This window comes from Protopterus annectens, chromosome 8.part0 (assembly GCF_019279795.1).
Source record: "Protopterus annectens isolate FY-2018-M chromosome 8.part0, PAN1.0, whole genome shotgun sequence".
NCBI lineage: Eukaryota > Metazoa > Chordata > Ceratodontiformes > Protopteridae > Protopterus > Protopterus annectens.
Window position 1 is genome coordinate 955928640 of NC_056741.1, and position 19577 is coordinate 955948216.

Sequence of the window (19577 nt, forward strand, 5' to 3'; positions counted from 1 at the left end):
TTTTTCTCTTAGGGTATATAATGCTTTAGAAGACAAATTTATTCACAAACTGTGAAAGGTGAGCTGATGTAATAAAGATTGCAATAAATTAAACTTGGAGGTTCTCCTGGAAAGCACCTGACCTATTTCATGGTTATCCAACTGGGACACGGATTCATGTCAACTCATCAAAGTTAAGTTCAATGAATGGAAAAAAATGAAAAACATTCATAGACATCACCTTCGACAAACAACTCCCCATTTTTTCTTCAAAGGCGCAAGCCCCCTAGTACCTCCTATGTGGGGGACACCCCCCACACCACCTAGACTTATATAGACCAACTCTGAGGTCACACAACAATGGACAAACTCCACTTTCACTAAATGTAATTTCAGAGAACAGCACTCACTATTTTTGAGTTTGTCAAAATTACATTCAATCACATAACATGATCCCATGGAACACTTTTCTTCTGTCCTGTAGTTGTCCCTGCCATACAAACATAGCTACCTAAATAGGCATGAGTTCTAAAAATATGATATCTTAAAAAAAGCATGGAAGATCAAGAAATCAGCCATGCAGAGGAAAAATAATGACCTCGAAAATGGGCCCCATCTTGAATCACCCAGCCAAGTCAGTAAACAAATGCAATTCTGATGACCAGAACCAGTCCCTCTGCCAGTAAACAATACCATTGTAATCTGTTAAAAACTCACCACTTTGGGACAGCCTCTTTCACTCAATGTGTGTGAGTCATGCCGAGTGGTGCTTCAGCCTACCATTCTGAATTTGATTAGCTACAGAATGGGTAAAAGCTCTATCCTGTGCCACCACTCTACTGGCAAAATTAAGCAGGCCTGGTAGTTGCATGTTCTGGATATATGTGGCTTTTTATCCCTATTATATTAGAAAATTGTCAGTGTGGTCATGTAACTTATTGAATTTGGTAGACGGAAACCTGATGGTGGATGCAACAATATCCACCTCCAGATTCAGGAGAACCAACGATTTAGCTGGATCTTCTCTATTGCTTTTTGACACCCACCTCTTGACACAGCTGAGAAAAAAATGTTAGACCTTCTATGGTACCTTCAGCTTCATTAACAATTGTCAAAAGATTGTCCAGATTGTGGACCACTGACAGTGCCAGAGCTCTTTGCTGCATGACCAGTGAAAAGCTGAAGTAAACTTGTCAAAGGTAGACAAGAACAGTCCATGGGCATAGCTGTGTCAAAATAAAACATGACCTCAGTGTACATCCCTAGAAAAGGCCAGTATTCCTGTTTGATAGAGAGCAGGCAAAAGGCAGACTCTGTCTTGAACATTTTACTTGAGAATTACTCATTAATACTGTCATTCATGAAGGATACTGCTGGAAAAGAAAGGTGATGGATGACCCTATACCACACAGATGTTTTCTTTGGCACCAAGTCCGTGGTAGAAACTTGAAAAGGTGCGAAAAGAGGTGAAGGAAATGGACCTAAGACACTGTCAGCCGTGACTTCATTGTTAATATGTTCCTTGAGCATTTTCAGGTGACCTTTTATGAAATAAAGGTTAGAAAAAGCTGAAACTTGAGGATGGAGACAATTTTAAGGGGAAACCAACAGAAAAAAAATGGAAGTCAGCTCCTGCCTAACCTGAGTGCTGGGGTAGTCTGCTAAAATAACCTTCACTTTTATTGAGAATGCACAGAACTTATCTACAGCAAAGGGTTTGAAAGGAAGATCCTCGCCATTTACCCCAAAATGAAGTCCCCATATCAGACTTAACCCCAGAAAGAAAGATTCTAAGCAGCTGGAGGTATTATTCAATGTATGAGCCAGTGTAGACAATATCTGGAAAATAGGGTGGCCTTTACCACAAAGACAAGCACATAACTCATTGCTGCAAGCCCAATATGCTTTAAATCTGATATGGGCATCTTTGGCACTCACTAAACTGAATGGTGCGGGCTTATTCACCATAATTTCCAGCCACATATCCATGTGCCTTTTTTCCCATCTGAAGGAAGAGTTGGCTGCTTTTACCTTCATACATTTTTGATTGTACCACATCCAGGATATGTTGCCACTGAAAAGTTGACCTTCTTTGATAGTACTAAAATAAGATAGTAGGGGTGTACCTATTGAGTTACAGACATAAAACAAATGAAACCAGAGATGCAGCTATCTCAGTTCAAAGCTCTGGATTTTTCCAGATGCTTCTTCTTCAATACTGCTAAAGACACCATGAGATCCTTTTTGCTTTTAACCTATATAGTAAATAAAAAAAGTTTATATATTCCCCTTTTAAAACCTTACTTTTTATAGTGGATGATATACCAGAAATTATAGCCATGCCAGGAGAAAAAGCAAGATCAGGATTCCATATTACTCATTACATTACTGATAGGACTATTTGAAAGAAAGTGGGAAGGCTGTGGCTTGCTGTATTGAATTCTGAAACATCCCCTGGTAACTGAGCTTGTGTTGCCTGAAATCCCTTCATAAACAAATCATTTAACTTGGTTCTGCTCCCTTCCAAAAGAGTCTCAAAAGAAAGTCCAAATATTCCTCCATTGCCTGCCCTGAACCTGAGTCTTCGCCAATTGACTGTGCATCAGTGACATCACCTGTGGAGGCAGATGATTTCTCTGCTATGGTCAGTGTCACCCCAACCTCATCTGGAATGGGTTCTTCCATCTATGACCCTTGCATCTAGGATGCTTTTGAGCTAGAGGTGCTTCAAAGAGGATGTCCCCAGCTTGCTCTGAATTCTGTCTCACTCTTTCTCATACCAAGACCTCCTGCTGGACTGTGACTGGGATGATGGTTGGATGCCATAAGATCTTCAAATGCTGCCTTGGCTTGGGAAGCTATGACCTCCCATCTAGTCTGAAAGTCTTTCATCATGGACCTGTACTACCCACACATAAATATACACACAATAAAAAATGAATTTGTCTTCCAAAAGGGTGAAGACAAACTGGAGACTACCCACCACTCCCAGATACAAATGTCTGTTAGACTGATATACCCATAATATAAGGTATAAACTAAATAGACTGCTCTGCTATATGTGAGTTGTGACAGAAAATTAAGCTAACTTATTAGAGGTGTGTCAAATAACATTTATATATATAAAAAGAGCTATTGTAACCAGCTAAAAGGAACAGTAGCTCTTATGACAACATTTTAGCATGTATGTAAATTCCACGGCCAATTGTGCTACCTGCTGAAAATTAAGAAAATGCAGGTGTGACAATTGGGGAGAGGTAGGCGAAGGTTGCCAGCCTAGTCAAATAGAAAAAAATGTAAAATACAGGCTTGTGTTTTAAATGTAAGAAAACACTGTAAAATATGAACTTCAATATTGTTGCAACATTGCCATCTGCTGTAAGGAAAACCAAGCCAAGTATTTCAAATATGTCTTGTAAAATTGAAAAGATCGTATGAATCTCTTTAATGTTTTATAAGTCAGTTCCAGTGTATCTGGATGAAGGTTTCATGCCTATTGTTTAAGGCTAAAGTTTATGACCAGAATTTAGATGTGGAAGGTGCTTTATTGCTCTAGTTTCTGCTAGAATGTATATGTGAAATGCCTTGTATTGTTGTAAGTTTCTGAGTAGGTATTAGATTGCTAAATAATGCAGTTTGTGGCCTGAGAACTCAGACCAGGTATTAAGATGATGCAATATGAATACTGGGAAATCCTAAGTGTCAAAAATGATGTAATTTGGGAAGGGCCTTAGAGACATGTTTGTTAGTAATGTTTAAATACTATTTCTCACAAGAGACTGGGAGCATTTTGATCTTGATTACCAACTTATCAGCACTCTGCCTTGTGCTCACATATAAGTTTTAGCACTGTGATTTCTTGTAGGAATAGTTAAAGCTAGTAAAGATTAATTAGGTATTTCTCTTTGAAATCAGACCTGTCCTACTGTATTATTTTAAGTTTCTTTGTGATCTCTGAACTCTTAGATATCTCTGTGGTGTAGTAGTTTTGTCTTGTGTTTTAATTATTTATTATTAAATATTTTTAAAACCTTCTACCTGTGACTGGTTTGTATAGAGATAAGCTCTAGAGTGCATTGCATATTTATAGAGGTTATTGTAATAGGCCACTCTAAAGTAAGCCTTGACTGTTAGTCATACTACCATTGGATAATAATATTGCACAGTAATAATTGGGCACCCTTTTAAGGGCCTTTTAGTAGCTGATATTATTAGTTGGGTGGTGGCAGTAATTACTTCCGTATAGTCTGAGTAAAGGGGCACAGCTGGAGAATCTGTGTCAGCCTTTCCCAGGAATGTCTGTGAAGTAGCATGAATACTTATCTCAAAGTGTGTGTGTGTTGTGTCAGCTACTTGGGCAGGGACATGAAGCACTGGTTGGACAGAGTGGGTACTGGAGGTTTTAGCTTGCCCAGCTAGGCTGAGACCTGGAGCCTTTAGCTGTGCCAGTGGTGAGTCTTATTGGGGACATGGTGAGCAAGAGAGCAAACAGCCCCAGACTGACTGTGATCTCTGTGTTCACTTAAGGGAAATTGTACTTTACTGTGTGTATTAGTTTATCCTTTTCTCTTCTATGAGACAACCTCCCTGATGTTAGTGGTGAGGATTGAGGTCCTTGATTGCTGGGCCAGGGCACAGTCGTCACAGCAGGAAAACAGAAAACTTACTTTACAATGCTTGCTATAGGAAGTTGCTTGTATCCCCTGAGTATTGCAATATGAAGTTGACCCTAAAACAGAAGAAAATAACTATTACATGACTGTCATGAGTAGGCTGACTACATTAAAAAATGGCATGCATGATTGTCTAGATATTCTCTAGTATGGAATAAATGACAGCCTAAAATACAAGGCTACTTAAAAGGCTTAACCTGAAAAAAAGGAAGGGTGTAGAGTGAAGACTTTAAGTCAACTGATTCTCAGACCTGTCAAGTGTGTCAGTGTGAGTCTGTTACACATTTTGAGTCTAATAACCCTGTTCCTCGCTCTGACACATCAAAAAGACTGTGGGACTCATGTTAAGATCTTTTTTTTTAATTTACATGGTAAACAAAACTGAATAATTAATTTCTCAAAGACTTTTTCTTTATATTAAGCAATTTGGTTAACTTTTTGTGAGGTTTTAGATGACAGTCTTGTTAGGTTGTTAGTATGAGTTCCACATTTTCCCATTTGTTCCAGCCTTATGAAGATAGCATTACACATTCTGCAAATGGAGGAATGAAAGTTATATAGGCAATAAAATCGGTGAACTCCAAAACAAACATCCTATGATGTACCTTATAATCAGGGCACACTAGCCAGGAAACAATGCAGTAAGCAGTGCAAAATACAATTTACATAATTAAAACATGCCTTGTACAGATATGAGCAATTAGTTAAACATGAAATAAAATACGGGGATATTTCGACTTACTTCTACTTATATTTTGTATAATATATATGAAATACCATATGAAATAATCAGTGGGATCCTGCCTAAACACACTGCTGTGACCTGTCCCTGTTTTCTGGGACCTCTCTAGTTTTGCCTCAAGTTATTTAAATCTAAATCTTAATACTTCTTGGTAATTTCCTGGTTACAGACTTCATTTTCATGAGAAAAATGCAAATTATATAACCCTGATTTATTCTGTGAGAAGCTGCCATTACAGCCCTAATAACTATTGGTAATGTATTGTTTGATAAACAACACAACACACTGAATTACAGGCTTCTTTTCCTAAGGAGATTAATGATTCAAAGTTCCTTGTTGAGTGAATATCTGTCATCAGCAGGTTAAATTTGTTGATTTTTTGAAGGTAAGCGTGGTTCTTAACTAAATAAGCTGCCATGTAAACAATTTAACTTAGTTACATTAATCAACCTGCTATTTGAGGAAACGCTTATCAATGTATTGAGGCAATAAACAGAAAAGCTAAAGGAGGGAAATGCTCAGACTACCATGACTGGGAACCAGCGTACATAGTCTGTGTCACTCTTGCCTAACAGGAAAGGCTACATACACTGACAGAGAAGCAACTAAATGGCAGGAAAAGGAAACCACCGGGAAACCCACCATCATGACAAAGTAAAAAGTGAACTGTGGAAGAATCTGACTTCTCTCCCTACGTTTCTCCTTTTATTTCTTTAGTGTGTGTGTGTGTGTGTGTGTGTGTGTGTGTGTGTGTGTGTGTGTGTGTGTGTGTGTGTGTATATATATATATATATATATATATATATATATATATATATATATATATATATATATATATATATATATATATATATATATATAGATATGTATCCATGTATAGATATTATATACATGTAAACACACAGACATATACATATACATATACACACATGCAAATATAAATCTCCTAGGGAAGTTGAAATACAAAACAGCACACTTACTGAGAATTCTATGGCTAACTGAATGAACAAAAGCACATAAGTATTGCCAGGAATGTGCAGAAGCCGTCATGCTCTGAGAAAGGTGCAGCAGGCTGTCACTGTGACAAATATGCACATCAGGTGTCAGGCAAGAGGTGGTGCGACAGTTGTATATAATAATCTTCTCACCTTCTGTCCCATCACTACCCCTATACCACTGTTTCACAATGCACAAGTACTTAGCTCCTTTACTAATGTTAATAACACACAAAGCTCTTTCCACCAAGAAATAATATGAAGACTCTAGTAGAAGACATTCTTTGCTGGATGTCTGATGATGTTAACATAGATTGTGTATCTCTTACATCCATCTCTCTAACTACTACTGCTGATGTACACGGCTTCAAACAGCTTTTCTCCAACACAATACAATACCTCTGATATCTGTGGCTCAGTTCGGGACTGGATACTCATCTCTGACTCTTGCTAAACGGTCAATTGATGAGTCCTAAATGACTGTCTGTGATCACCACTCTATATTTACCAACAGACAAATGACTCACTATTAGAAGACAACATCAATATAAATATACTAGAAATATGTCCAAATTCCGTCCAGACAATTTTAATAATATTGTAAAATATGTTATCTGGTCTATACTAGAAACAGTACATTTGGATACAACATTTAAAAAATTCAGCAGCATATTCCTGACCACTCTTTATTACCTTGTCCCACTATGAAATTGAAGAGTAAAATGCATTTACCCCCCCCCCCCTGCAATTTATCACATGACATTAGGACTCATGCCAAAATGGGACAAGGCCTGGAAACTATAGCATAATGAAAAATTCCCTCACAGCAATATAAACAGCTGCAAAACTACACCACCAACAAGAAAAAATATATATCTAGATAAAAAGATATTTTACTGATTCCCAAGGTAATCACAAACAAAATCCAAAAAAATTTGGGTTCTGTATAAAAAAATGTACTACAGATTGGCTCAAATTCCACTCCAAACCCTTGTTCAGATCTCTCTCCCTTGCTGGAACGTTTACTGAGTTCATCTTCTGTTTCACTGACATTATAACTTTACTTATGTCCAGCTATCCTCACATCCCATGTGAACCACATATATCGACTCTTCCTGAAAAATCTACCTTTTCACACCAAACTGTACCTCCCATGTAAAACAACTACTAAACTAAAAAAAAATGAAGCCTTGTTCTCCCTCTGCAGATAATCTGCCTGCTGAGTGTCTTTAGCTCACTATCCATTGCATATCCAGTATCATCTTTTATCAATATATCTATCCAGGAATCTACTGTCCCTACCCTGTGGAAAAAATTCTATATTATCCCCCACCATAAAGGAGACAACCTTACCAACACCATAAATTTCACACCAATTGCCATCTTGTCCCCTTCCCAAAATCTTAGAAAAATGTATTCGTAAACACTTCCTCCATTATCTCTTACAAAATGATCTGCTAACCCCTTCACAACATAGGTTTTGAGCAGCCCATTTTCCATACCACAACATCTGCTCTTCTAAACTTTACTGCCACCAACAACAAGGCTAGAGACAACGATAAGATTGTCTCTTCCCTGTTCCTAGATCTGTGCAAGGTCTTTGACACAGTCTACTATGGAAAACTCCTGTTACAAATGTCTTCTCTAGGCCTTTCTGAATCAACTATCTCATAGCTTTCTAACTACTTTCCTGAAATAGAATAATCTGAATCTTTTCCCTCTCCCCATGCCTCTAGAGTACCTCAAAGCTCTATCCATATACCTCTGCCTTTTAACATATTTATCAGTAATATGCATACATCCTCAACGCAAGCATCCCTTGTTCATTATGCAGATAACCCCACATTCATCTGTTCATCTAACATTATTTATTTATTGATATTTATTTACTAGGATAGTCCACTGGTCCAGTAAGAGCCCAATTTTAGTGAAGGCCTGGGGAGAAAAGCTTCACAAACAGTACAAGACATAGATACTGTATGTGACAGCATTTAACAGTTGTAAAGGTCCATAAACGTACACATCAATAAGTCAAATAATAAGATACTGTGAAAAAAATAGGATGAGGCAATAGTACAGTAAAAACCAACTTATAGTAGACTTGTGATAAATGAAAAGTAATGGCTAGCAATGTATAATAAATCAGATAAGTTGTAAAGGCTAGTTGGAGTTTTTTGAGTCTGTCCATATAGGACAAATGTTTAAGGCCTAGGATCCTTTTCGTGAGGTACTTTTGCAGCCTCTCTAGTTGTTGCAGGTGTTTAGTGAGGTACATGTCAATTGGGACATTGTAATCAATAATTGGCCTAATGAGGGAAGAGTAGAGGGAGACAATGACCTCTTTCTTACCGGATGCAAAACCCTTAGCAATGAGATGTGCCACATAGAAGGACTTTCTGACCACAGTGGCAATGTGGTGGTCAAAGGAGAGGATGCTGTCAACCTGTGTTCCCAGATCTCTTATAACACCTTCAGTGTTCAGTGGACTACCATCAATGTGGTAATTCATGGGAACCATGTTTTTCCCAAAGGGGATGGCAACACATTTTTTAGCATTGAGCTTAAGGCCATGGTTCTGACACCAGTTGTTGGTCTCAGTGAGGCCTTTCTGTAGGATGTCAACATCACTTGATGAGTCAATAATAGCTCCCAACTTGCAATTGTCTGTGAACTTTGTCAGCCAGAGTCCCTTTGTGTTGGCCTGGACTTCAGAGAAGTGCAAGAGCAGATCCAGCTAGAAGAGAGGTAATCTTGTAAAGAGGTTTTAAATTATGTGAGGTTATGTAATGATCTGATTGATAGTGGTAAATAATTCCAGGCTTTGGTTACAGAAAAAGTATAAAGAAGCTATCCAGCATGGGCTTGTGCACCTTTAAAAGGTGCTGACTTACGGATCTAAGAGACCTATTAGGTAGATAGCGGCTGAAGAGTGCACTGAGGGCAGGACAAGCTATGGACTTGTAAATTAGTTTGTGGACAGTTGTAGGTAGGAGAAATAATGTGGGAGTTCAAGTCACTTGAAAGAAATGTAGAGCAGTGCAGTGCTGGGTTGAATGTTTGGCATTTATAGCGAACTTGGAGGCTTTCTTATAACACATTTCAAACATGCTTTTTAGGGAGGATTGTATCTTAGTAAGTAATGGAGCACCATAAAAGAGTGAGGAAAGTGGAGTGGTGGTAGTGAGGATATGTTTAGTGGATGAATAAAGATAGTGTTTGTGCCTGTAAAGAATCATATGGTCTATCAGTCATGTGAAATGGATCCGCTGCTGTTCATATGGTCTTTCAATCTTGTGAAATAGATCCACTGGTATGGACACCTTCTCTCCTTCATGGTCCACATACTATGACTAATCTACAGACCTCCGTCAAAACAAAACTAGAGCAATGCTATAAAAAAGTAGCAATATTTGCAGTTAATGTGTCCTACAAGACCCATCAGTGCCATCATCTTGCTTGAACTCCTCCTATAACCTAGATTATATACAATTCTTACTATATCGTATATTATATTCACTTCTCCTTCAGTTATTACCTTTATTCTTCACCACTATTTCCCTAAATGCCTCTCAAAAAAAACTTCTCAAAATCTATAAACCAAAAAAGAGCATTGGACAAACTCTGAATTTCCACTGTACAGCCATATTATGGAATTCTCTCCCTAACAAAATGATAACTATATCTAAGCTTCTTTGTTAAAGTCAAATCTTTGCTATATTCTTGTACTATACCTGGAGGAGCTCCTTTACCATCTTATCTGAAATTTTCCAATTACAGTCTCCCAGCTTTCCTTAGTATTACTATACTGCTCCAATTACTCCCCTATCTGGGATATCTTTTTTTTACTACCTTTCTTCCTCCTGCTAATATTGGTCTTACTGTCTCTTGACTATTGTTTACTTTCTTTTTCCTTCTATCTTTTTTAAGTCTCTTTCTATTTACTTCAAGGTTTCTCTTACCTCATTCTTATCTCTGATACTGCCCAGTCTCATGCTGTATAAATTATCTTACTGCATTGTTGTATTGCATTGTTTGTGTACCTTCAGTTATGGAATGATATACTTCATTACTGTTGCAATGTATTCTACTAAATGTTATTGTGATTGTTATTATCATGGTAAATATTCAGACTCAGGCTGTTGTTATTGCTAATATACTTGTAGAGCTTTTCTCCCTGGGCCTCTGCTAAAAACATGCATTTTTGTTAACCGAGTCAGACTTTCCAAGTAAACAAATGTCAATAAATAAATAAATAATACTGTAACATAAAAATATACCATGGTAGTCTAGATGATTTGTGCACTATTATCATTTTTTGCCTATAAGGGAATTAATAGGTGAAGTCATGGTGGTACAACAATTTATTTATTTACATTTGATTACCGGGTAGTGTCCGACTGGGCCAGAAATCTATTTTCAGTGGAGACCCAGGGAGAAAAGCTCCATAAAAGTTACAAAAAGTTACAGAAATAGAAATAGTACAATAAGATACAGCAAGGATACAAACATGATAAAAACAGAAGTCTGAAGTTTCATACAATTAAAACAGAGATTAAAAAATTACATGTATGTATATATATATATATATATATATATATACACACACACACACACACACACACACACACACACACACACACACACACACACACACATATACACAGAGTAAAATCAGGAATATAACAGAATTTAAAAGTCTAGAACATCATATTAAGAATCAGAAAAGGTTTTTCCTTTTTTTTTAGAAAAGTATTAATGTAACTGCGGCGGTGGTGCTGCGGTAGCATTGTCACCTCACAGTAAGACGTTGTCCTGTTCGATTCTCAGCTAGAGCATCTTCTATGTGGAGACATGCGTGAATGGGCGTACCTTCATTGAAGGTTGTGCGTCAGGGCCGGCAACTCGGCACGTAAAAATCTACTGCCAATCATTAGCGGACCAGAGTTCCGCTGTGGCGACCCCTAACCGGGAAAAGCCGAAAGACACAACAACAACAACATTAATGTAATATATGAAAATAAAAGTCAGAATTTCGAAGATAACAATAGGCTGAGAGCGAGAATGCTTTAGTAGAAAGTGAAGGAGGGTAGGAATAACTTAGCCAGAGGGTGTAAAGGGGCATAACCAATGATTTGAGAAATATTCTTTTAGGAGCCATTTGATGTTCTGAGCATCAAGTATGGTTAGAATATGCCAGGGAAGAGAATTCCAGGATTTGGCTATTGTGTGGTTCCATGTCAGTAGGCAAAGGGATATAAATGGAAAATAACTGTATACATACATTTTTGCACCCACTATGAACATACCATTCAGACAGATCAAGTATTTAAAAGAAATACCTCATACAGTGTGACACCATTTACTTCATATAAGTAACTGAGTGATCTATTGTTTCCTAGTAGATAATGCAAGCACCCCTACGCAATCTTGATGAGAAATTCCCAGAGTAACAGAAGCCTGTTGAAGAAAAAAGAAGATAGACAGCATAAGGCTGAACACTTTTCCCCATAGGAAATTATTATCAAAGTAATTTACCATTTTCCATCAGCAGCAATTAACTTATTAGGGAAATTTCCTCCTTTGAGTTGGTGAGACTATGTGACCATGAGACTGGTGTGTGTGTGTGTGTGTGTGTGTGTGTGTGTGTGTGTGTGTGTGTGTGTGTGTGTGTGTGTGTGTGTGTGTGTGTGTGTGTGTGTGTGTGTGTGTGTGTGTGTGTATATATATATATATATATATATATATATATATATATATATATATATATATATATATCTATACTCACCTACACCCCCACTCCGCATTCCTGGAAACACTGGGCAACATAAAGGTCCTACCAAACATCCTGATGTTGGGTGATTTCAATTACCCAAACATTAACTGGGAGAATTACTCAAGTACAAACTCCCTTGCCCAACATTTTCTAGAACTTATAAACTCAAACGCCCTGGATCAACTGGTCAACACCCCCACCAGAGGTGACAACATGTTGGACCTGGTCATTACCAACTTGGGTGATCGGTGTACCACACCGGATGTCAGCCCCTTGTTGGTTAGATCTGATGATAAGCTAATCACTCTGGATATCCACATTCTGACACCACCCCGGTCAAAGAAACCACCATGAAAAACTTTTCAAAAGCAAACTTCACATTACTTAAGACAGAGGTGGAAAGTTTCAAAGCCCCCATGCTAAAGGATAACACTGTCCAAGCTGCAAAATCCTTTAATAATGCACTCTACAGGCACCTACAAGAATGCATGGATCATGCTATCCCAAACAAAACCAAGACTCACTCCTCCAAGAAAAGGAAACCAGTCTGGTGGACCCCTGCCATAAACAAGTTATAAAATAGAAGGAGGAAACTAGTGCAGAAAAGAGTAAAATCCCAAGAAGGGAAGACATCCCTGATCTGTATCAGCAAGGAACTATGTTCCCTCATAAAATCATCCAAAGCTAGCTTCGAAAGAAAAATTGCCATGGACTCCAAAGATAATCACAAGGCATTCTTTAGCTATGTCAAGAATCTGAGTGGCAATTCTCATATCTGCTCGGAGTTAGTGCAGAATGGCACAAAATACACTGAACAGACTGATATAGCCAACATCCTGGCAGACAGGTTCAGTGCAAACTTCACCCCCCCACCCCCAAAAGGGCCCATAACTATACCAAAAGAATATAGTGCCCCTGAAATCACAGACACTCAGGTTAAAACAGCCCTCTCCAAAGCCAAAAACACAGCATCAATGGGACCGGACTGTGTCCCAGGCTGCGTCCTACATGAGCTCAAAGATGAACTAACCCCCTCACCTGAACACACTGTTTAAACTCAGCCTCTCCACAGGCTATGTGCCCACAAAGTGGCACACAGTTACAGTTATTCCACTCCACAAAGGTGGAGCCACAACGGACCCTGGGAACTATCGCCCTATAAGCCTGACTAGTTTGGTCTGCAAAGCTATGGAGCACATCATCATGGATCTCATTAACAGAGACATTGAGAACCTCCAAACACTGGACCCTACCCAATTCAGCTTTATTAAAGGCAGATCATGCCTCCTAAACCTGATGGACTTCTTTGAGACAGTTACCAAGGCTATAGAAGAGGGAAAGGTGGTCCACACAGCCTACCTAGACCTCGCAAAGGCCTTTGACACCATTCCCCACTTAGGTATTATAGACAAGCTCACCAGCCTGAACATAAACCCCTACGTCACGAGATGGGTTGCCAACTGGCTCATGAACAGAACTCACATGGTAAGAGTTGCGGGAGCTAGGTCTGACTCTAAACCGGTTACAAGTGGCTTTCCCCAGGGCTCAGTCCTAGGACCCCTTCTGTTCGGCATATACTTCTCAGAGGTACAGGCAAGCACAGGAGGACTATGGTTGACCAAGTTCACAGACGACTGCAAACTAGGGGATATAATTGACTCTCCAGCTGACACAGACATCCTCTAAAAGGGTCTCACTGAGACAGATACCTGGTGTCAAAACCATGGCCTCAAGCTAAATGCCAAAAAGTGCATAGTCATCCCCTTTGGAAAAAACAAAGTACCCACAAACTATCACATAGGTGGTAGCCCCCTAAATACGGAAGATGTAATAAGGGATCTGGGGACCCATGTAGATAGTAACCTCTCCTTTGATAATCACATTGCCAAAGTGGTTAGAAAATCCTTCTATGTGGCCCACCTAATCACAAAAGGGTTTGCATCTAGATTGAAAGAGGTCATTGTGCCCCTCTACACATCACTCATCAGACCCATCATAGAGTACAATGCCCCATTTGGGATGTACCTTACAAGACACCTGCAACAACTGGAAAGACCACAGAAGTACCTCACCAAGAGGATCACTGGCCTCAAGCAGATACCCTATGCAGCTCGACTGAAGAAACTCCAGCTGTACTCGGTTGCATACCACATACTCAGAGGTGATCTCTGCCTGACATACAAGGCCATGTCCAACCCAGAATTGATGGACATGCTCCACCTAAAGAAAACCATATCGCCTTGAGGAACATGCTCCAGGGATCTAAACCTCACCACAACAATAAATAGGACATGCTGGTGGGATAGATTCCTGTCCCAGAGACTTCCCATGCTCTGGAACAAGATTCCAATCTACATTAGGCAGAGCTCCTTGCTAACCCTCTTCAAGAGAATCCTTGACGAGCGGATGGGAAACAGAAAGTTTATCCCAGGGATCACTTCAATGACTCTGCTGGGGCACAGGGAACTAATCTAAGGGGGCGGCGGAAGCCAACACATTCCGGCTAGGCTTATAAATGCCTTTGGGCAGATAGCCTAGTACCTACCTATGAATCTATGAATAAATATATATATATATATATATATATATATATATATATATATATACCTATATATATAGCTATATAAATAAAAAAAGAGGATTCTTTTACCCTCTTGTTTCTCAGCCACTTTTTTCATTTTTTGAAGTGTCAGCTTTCAGAAAGCTGTTGTTTCACAGTAGAAGCATATAATGCATTTCCATGTGTACTTTAATCATAGGTCTCCTCATTCACACTGTATGCCTATTATTTCTTACACCCTTGTTACTTTAGTTACAAGCTGTAACAAGAAACATCTTTATGTAATGACTATTTGTGGCCTTCCATCTCTACACACTCACATTGCAGTTATCTCAGTCTGGCTTATATTAGATGGTTACAAAATAACAGATACACACACACAGGGCATGCCGAGTTTTTTTTTTAGTTAACAAAAAGGGTCTCTTTTTGAAAAGATTACATCGGTTAGTTTAGTTTTTGCCAAATGTGTAATGAATCCTGCTTTACGAAAAAATGACCTACAACATACAGTCTCAGTAGTACCTTTTATGCTATGCAAACAAAAGAATGATGAAAAGATTAGGCATTACGGATATATCAGGTTGTTTGAAAAGTTTCTTAAAAGAGTTTTACAACACTGACACAAAATAAAGAAGCCTGAAGACATAATATCTTTAGTAAGAGAAAGAAAAACAATTCTTAGGTTTTTGTTTTATGACATTATATGCAATAGGGAGCCTTCTGTAAAATGGCATAAAAATGCTAGCAAGCAGAGGAATAGTTAATCACCATGGCATAAACATTTATTATTATTTTTTTTTTATCTCATGCTGTCTGGTCCTATCTGAAACTGTGTCCTCTGCAAACATAAAAATACTAAAGTTTTTTTTTTTTTAATTTATCATTTTGTATTCGTTAAGATATTTATTTTAGAACTTGACATAACAATGTTGGGGAACAGAAAAAAACTTACCAACCATGACATAGGCATTTGTAAAGCACTGCATTCTCATTTCTGATCAGGCATGTTGTAAAACTCATAAAACTCAATAGCAATCAGTCCCTGGTTGGCTGCATCTACATTCAATATGCAGTAAATTACCGTACTACAGTACTGCGAAGTTACCTCACCTTTAGAGTAATGAGAATTTATTTTTTCAGTATATCTACTGAATACAGAAGAGATTTATTTTAGACTGACTTACCTATTTTGAATTGAGGGAAGTTTGCTCCCATAATGGAACTTATAACATGTTCGATACCTGACCCAAATATAGGTCGTTGGCATAACTTATCATTCCTTTATTAATGATGTATTTGTGGCCAATGATTAATATTTATTTATTTATTCAATTGAAACTGATACAATTTCACAGTTTACCAGAAGCTTTGATTTTGATTCATATCCTAACAGGAATTGCAGTGATTTGTGCTGTGGCTCTACAAAGTTGACATGGCTATGTTCAAAGAAAATTGTATGTTAGAAGCTGTAAATGTTTGGCTGAAGAAATTTAAAATGTCATCTTCATGAAATGTGTCTTACATTTATGATTCTTTCCTAGGAATGCAGACTCCCATGTCATGGCTAAACATTTATTCAAACTATAATTATCTAAGGGGTGCAGATATTGGAAAATGCTAAAAGTTTCTGAGTAATGTGTAGTTTTGTAAGACAAGTAAGACTGCATATTCTTAAGACTGCAGTCTGTACCCAGTTCTCTGTTACAGCAAATAAAGGAATGCTAATTTCTGGAATTGTCTCTGTTATTTCATTTAATTTAAACTTAGATTGCACACTTTGTAAATATATATGAAGAAAATTATGTGAACATAAGTACGTGAGCTCAATCAAAGTTTCAGAAAGGGCTTCTAAACTGTCACTTCATAACTCAAATTCCAAGCTTTAATAAGTTTTAAGAGCAGCCTTATTAAGGAATATTGAGACTTAGGTGTAAGCATGAAAAGAGGAATTTATCCTTCAAACGTTTAGAGCTGTTCTACATAATTTACAGTGTATGTGTGCATATTTTGTGAAAACACAGACACACACAGATGCAGAGGCACACACATACACATGCTTTTACGAATTCAGTAGCATAACACGATTTCAAAAGTATTTTCAGAAATGTGATGGGGCAAACAAACCATAATTTTTTTGAGATCATAACAAAATCAAACTTTTACAGACATACTGTAGGTTTTATATCTCTTGCATGAAGATTAATGGTAGCAAACTTGTATTGGTGTGCAAAATTCATTTGCTAGTATGTTGCATGTCATTTTCCCGTTTACACATTAAGCTGTTTGTCTTTGACAGGGCAGACTGCACACCATTTGCTTACAAAAGGGTTAACCACTAAGTCATTGTTAATTTCCATAACCCGAGGAAAAAAAACAGTACTTGCTATATTTCTTTCTTTATCATATGGTTAAGAACTAAAATGGGTGTTTCATTTTTTTTTTTTTTTTGTGTTACCTTCTCCAAATCACCTGTAACTCTCTGAGAACATGGTGCTTATTCATTCCAGTAAGTATCTAAACTACATTCTTTTTTCAGTTTGCCCTCGTGTTTAACATTGTCAATGATCATGCCTTATAAGTGAAAACAGAGGCAGTAGCTTCTTTCCATCGATTCTATTTCATTTTACTTTACAGGTTAAGTCCACTGGTAGAATGCCATGAGGCTGTTTCTTATATTAAAACATTCACTTCTATCTTTTCTTTTATTCCTCCTGAAGGCTAGTGTGCAGTTTCATTAATTAAATTGATATATATTTGCATATTTCCCCCTCTATTTCTGCTACAGTTTGATGAGGTGTTCTGATCCAGCTCATTTTTGTTCTGCCAAGCACCTACTTTCACCCTTCTCCACAGAGCGTTGGCTATCAGAAGACAACATGCTCTGCAGTAACAGCCTGTTAATAATCAGTGCAGCTCTCAATGTTCATTGTCGAGTACAGAGTGTCTCTTTTTAATGTGGACATCAGTAATGGTATGCATTGTTCCCTACAGGTCGTACTGAAAGGTGCATCAGGTCTTACTATCATTATGTAGTAATCATTTGTGCAGTAGGTGATGATTCCATCCTATTAGATATCTGTGTTAAGAAAAACACACTGCCATAATAGCCACAACCTTATCAAGACAGCATTGCTCAGTAAAACCTGTTGCATGAATGGTACATTCGCATGAAAAGTTTTAATTTAATTATCAGTGAGTAACCATAGTGTTTAGATGGTCTCATTTTGCTAGACTGACTGTGATTATAGTTGTTGCATGGTAATGTCTAGTAGGAATTTAGGATATATTTCATTATTGTAACCTAATGCTGCAGCATAGTTAATAGACTAATATGCATGATGTCTTTTATATTTCCAGAAAAGCCATCAATTGATAAACCTGAAGAAATTATCAGTGAAAGAGAAATGAATATTACATGCTCTACACCCAACAATTGTCCCCACTTGAAGCCTCTACTGATTTGGAACAACATCGAAGGGCTGGAGGGGCAGACATTGTCTTCTTACACTGTGCAGGAAAATGGTGCCTGGACTACGCTGTCAGTTCTAAGTTTTATTCCAACCCAAAAGGACCAGGGAAGACAACTGAAATGTTCAATTCTGCATCCAAATCAGACACAGAACTTTGAAGAATATCTCACACTGAATATTAATTGTAAGTGATGTTAACAAAATTATATTTCAGTGATGGTAGTTGTAAGTAACTTGGAAAAAACAAGAGCTTTATGCTAACAATAAGCCTGTTCACTGATTTAAAGATATATGTTTCAGACAATACAAGCTGAAAATCCAATATACATACCCAAGTCTATGCACAGATATAGTAAGCCCAAAGTGCAGTGATTTTTAATGTTATAGTCATTGAAGAAGGAGACTGTAAGACTTTCCTTATGCTTCATTTTGTCTGGAAACTAAGTAGAAGTTTCAAACAGACAATTGGCACTGTTACCAGTTTACAGTGAGCCGAGAGAACACAAGACAATATTGTAGACTTTTCTTGTACAATTAATGACATCTAAAACTTTTCTTGTTTTTCAGACATAATAAGCCACGCACACATATATTTATTTGTGGTAAGCATGTACAATAGGTTGAATTAACCAGTTAGACTAGGTTACCTAGAAGTATTTGTCAACACTGGGATAGCATTTCATCAATAAAATGTTATACTCTTTAAGACATAAGTTAACATTCTGATCTTGTCAAGCACATTTCACAGTATATTACATAATTACACAGCTAAGTTCACCAAAGTTTTAATATTTTATACCCTTGCCCTTCCTTGGCAAGAGTCTTCACATTATGAGTCTAGTAGTACTATGTAGGGTGTGCTGAGATTGTATCAGTCTAACCAAGTTCTTGTTGCATTGTTTTATTACTTACCTATTCTTGTAATGTTGACATGCTTGTCCACTTATCCTTTACCATTGTTCATTTCCACACTTAGAATGCCCTAGGGGGTGACTAGAATAAAAAAAAAAAAGAAAAAATATGACTAGTTAAGAAAACTATTCACATATCACTGTACTCTGCTCTACATCTGTTTAAGCGATTCATTTAGACAATGTTTGGCTATATGTTGTTGCTGTGATTATTTTTTCACCTGATAGTGAGCAAAGTCTATCTTGTACCTCTTTTTTATTTGCACATTAAAAATTTAAAGATGGGAAAAGAGACTTTAGCATTTTTGATTAACAGAAAAGTGCCAACTTGGCTATGTCCTGGCAGGTGGTCTTTGGTTTATTTTCAAAGCTAAGGTTTGGCACAACTCATTCACAGGCCAGGAGAAGGGTAGAGCTATGGTTTGGCATAACTCATTCATAAACCAGGGGATCTTATACCTCCTAACTTATCAA

The 19577-nt window shown here is 37.7% G+C and overlaps 1 protein-coding gene across 7 annotated transcripts in view; it reads left to right on the forward strand.

Annotated features, from left to right (window-relative positions):
- MAG (myelin associated glycoprotein) overlaps positions 1 to 19577 on the forward strand; it is a 2406588-nt gene that overhangs the window by 1700768 nt on the left and 686243 nt on the right. For all 7 annotated transcript variants that reach the window (XM_044080483.1, XM_044080481.1, XM_044080485.1 and 4 more), the window contains one exon: positions 18080 to 18376. In XM_044080483.1, coding sequence (XP_043936418.1) covers positions 18080 to 18376 — 297 coding nt within the window. The remainder of the gene's footprint in view (positions 1 to 18079; positions 18377 to 19577) is intronic.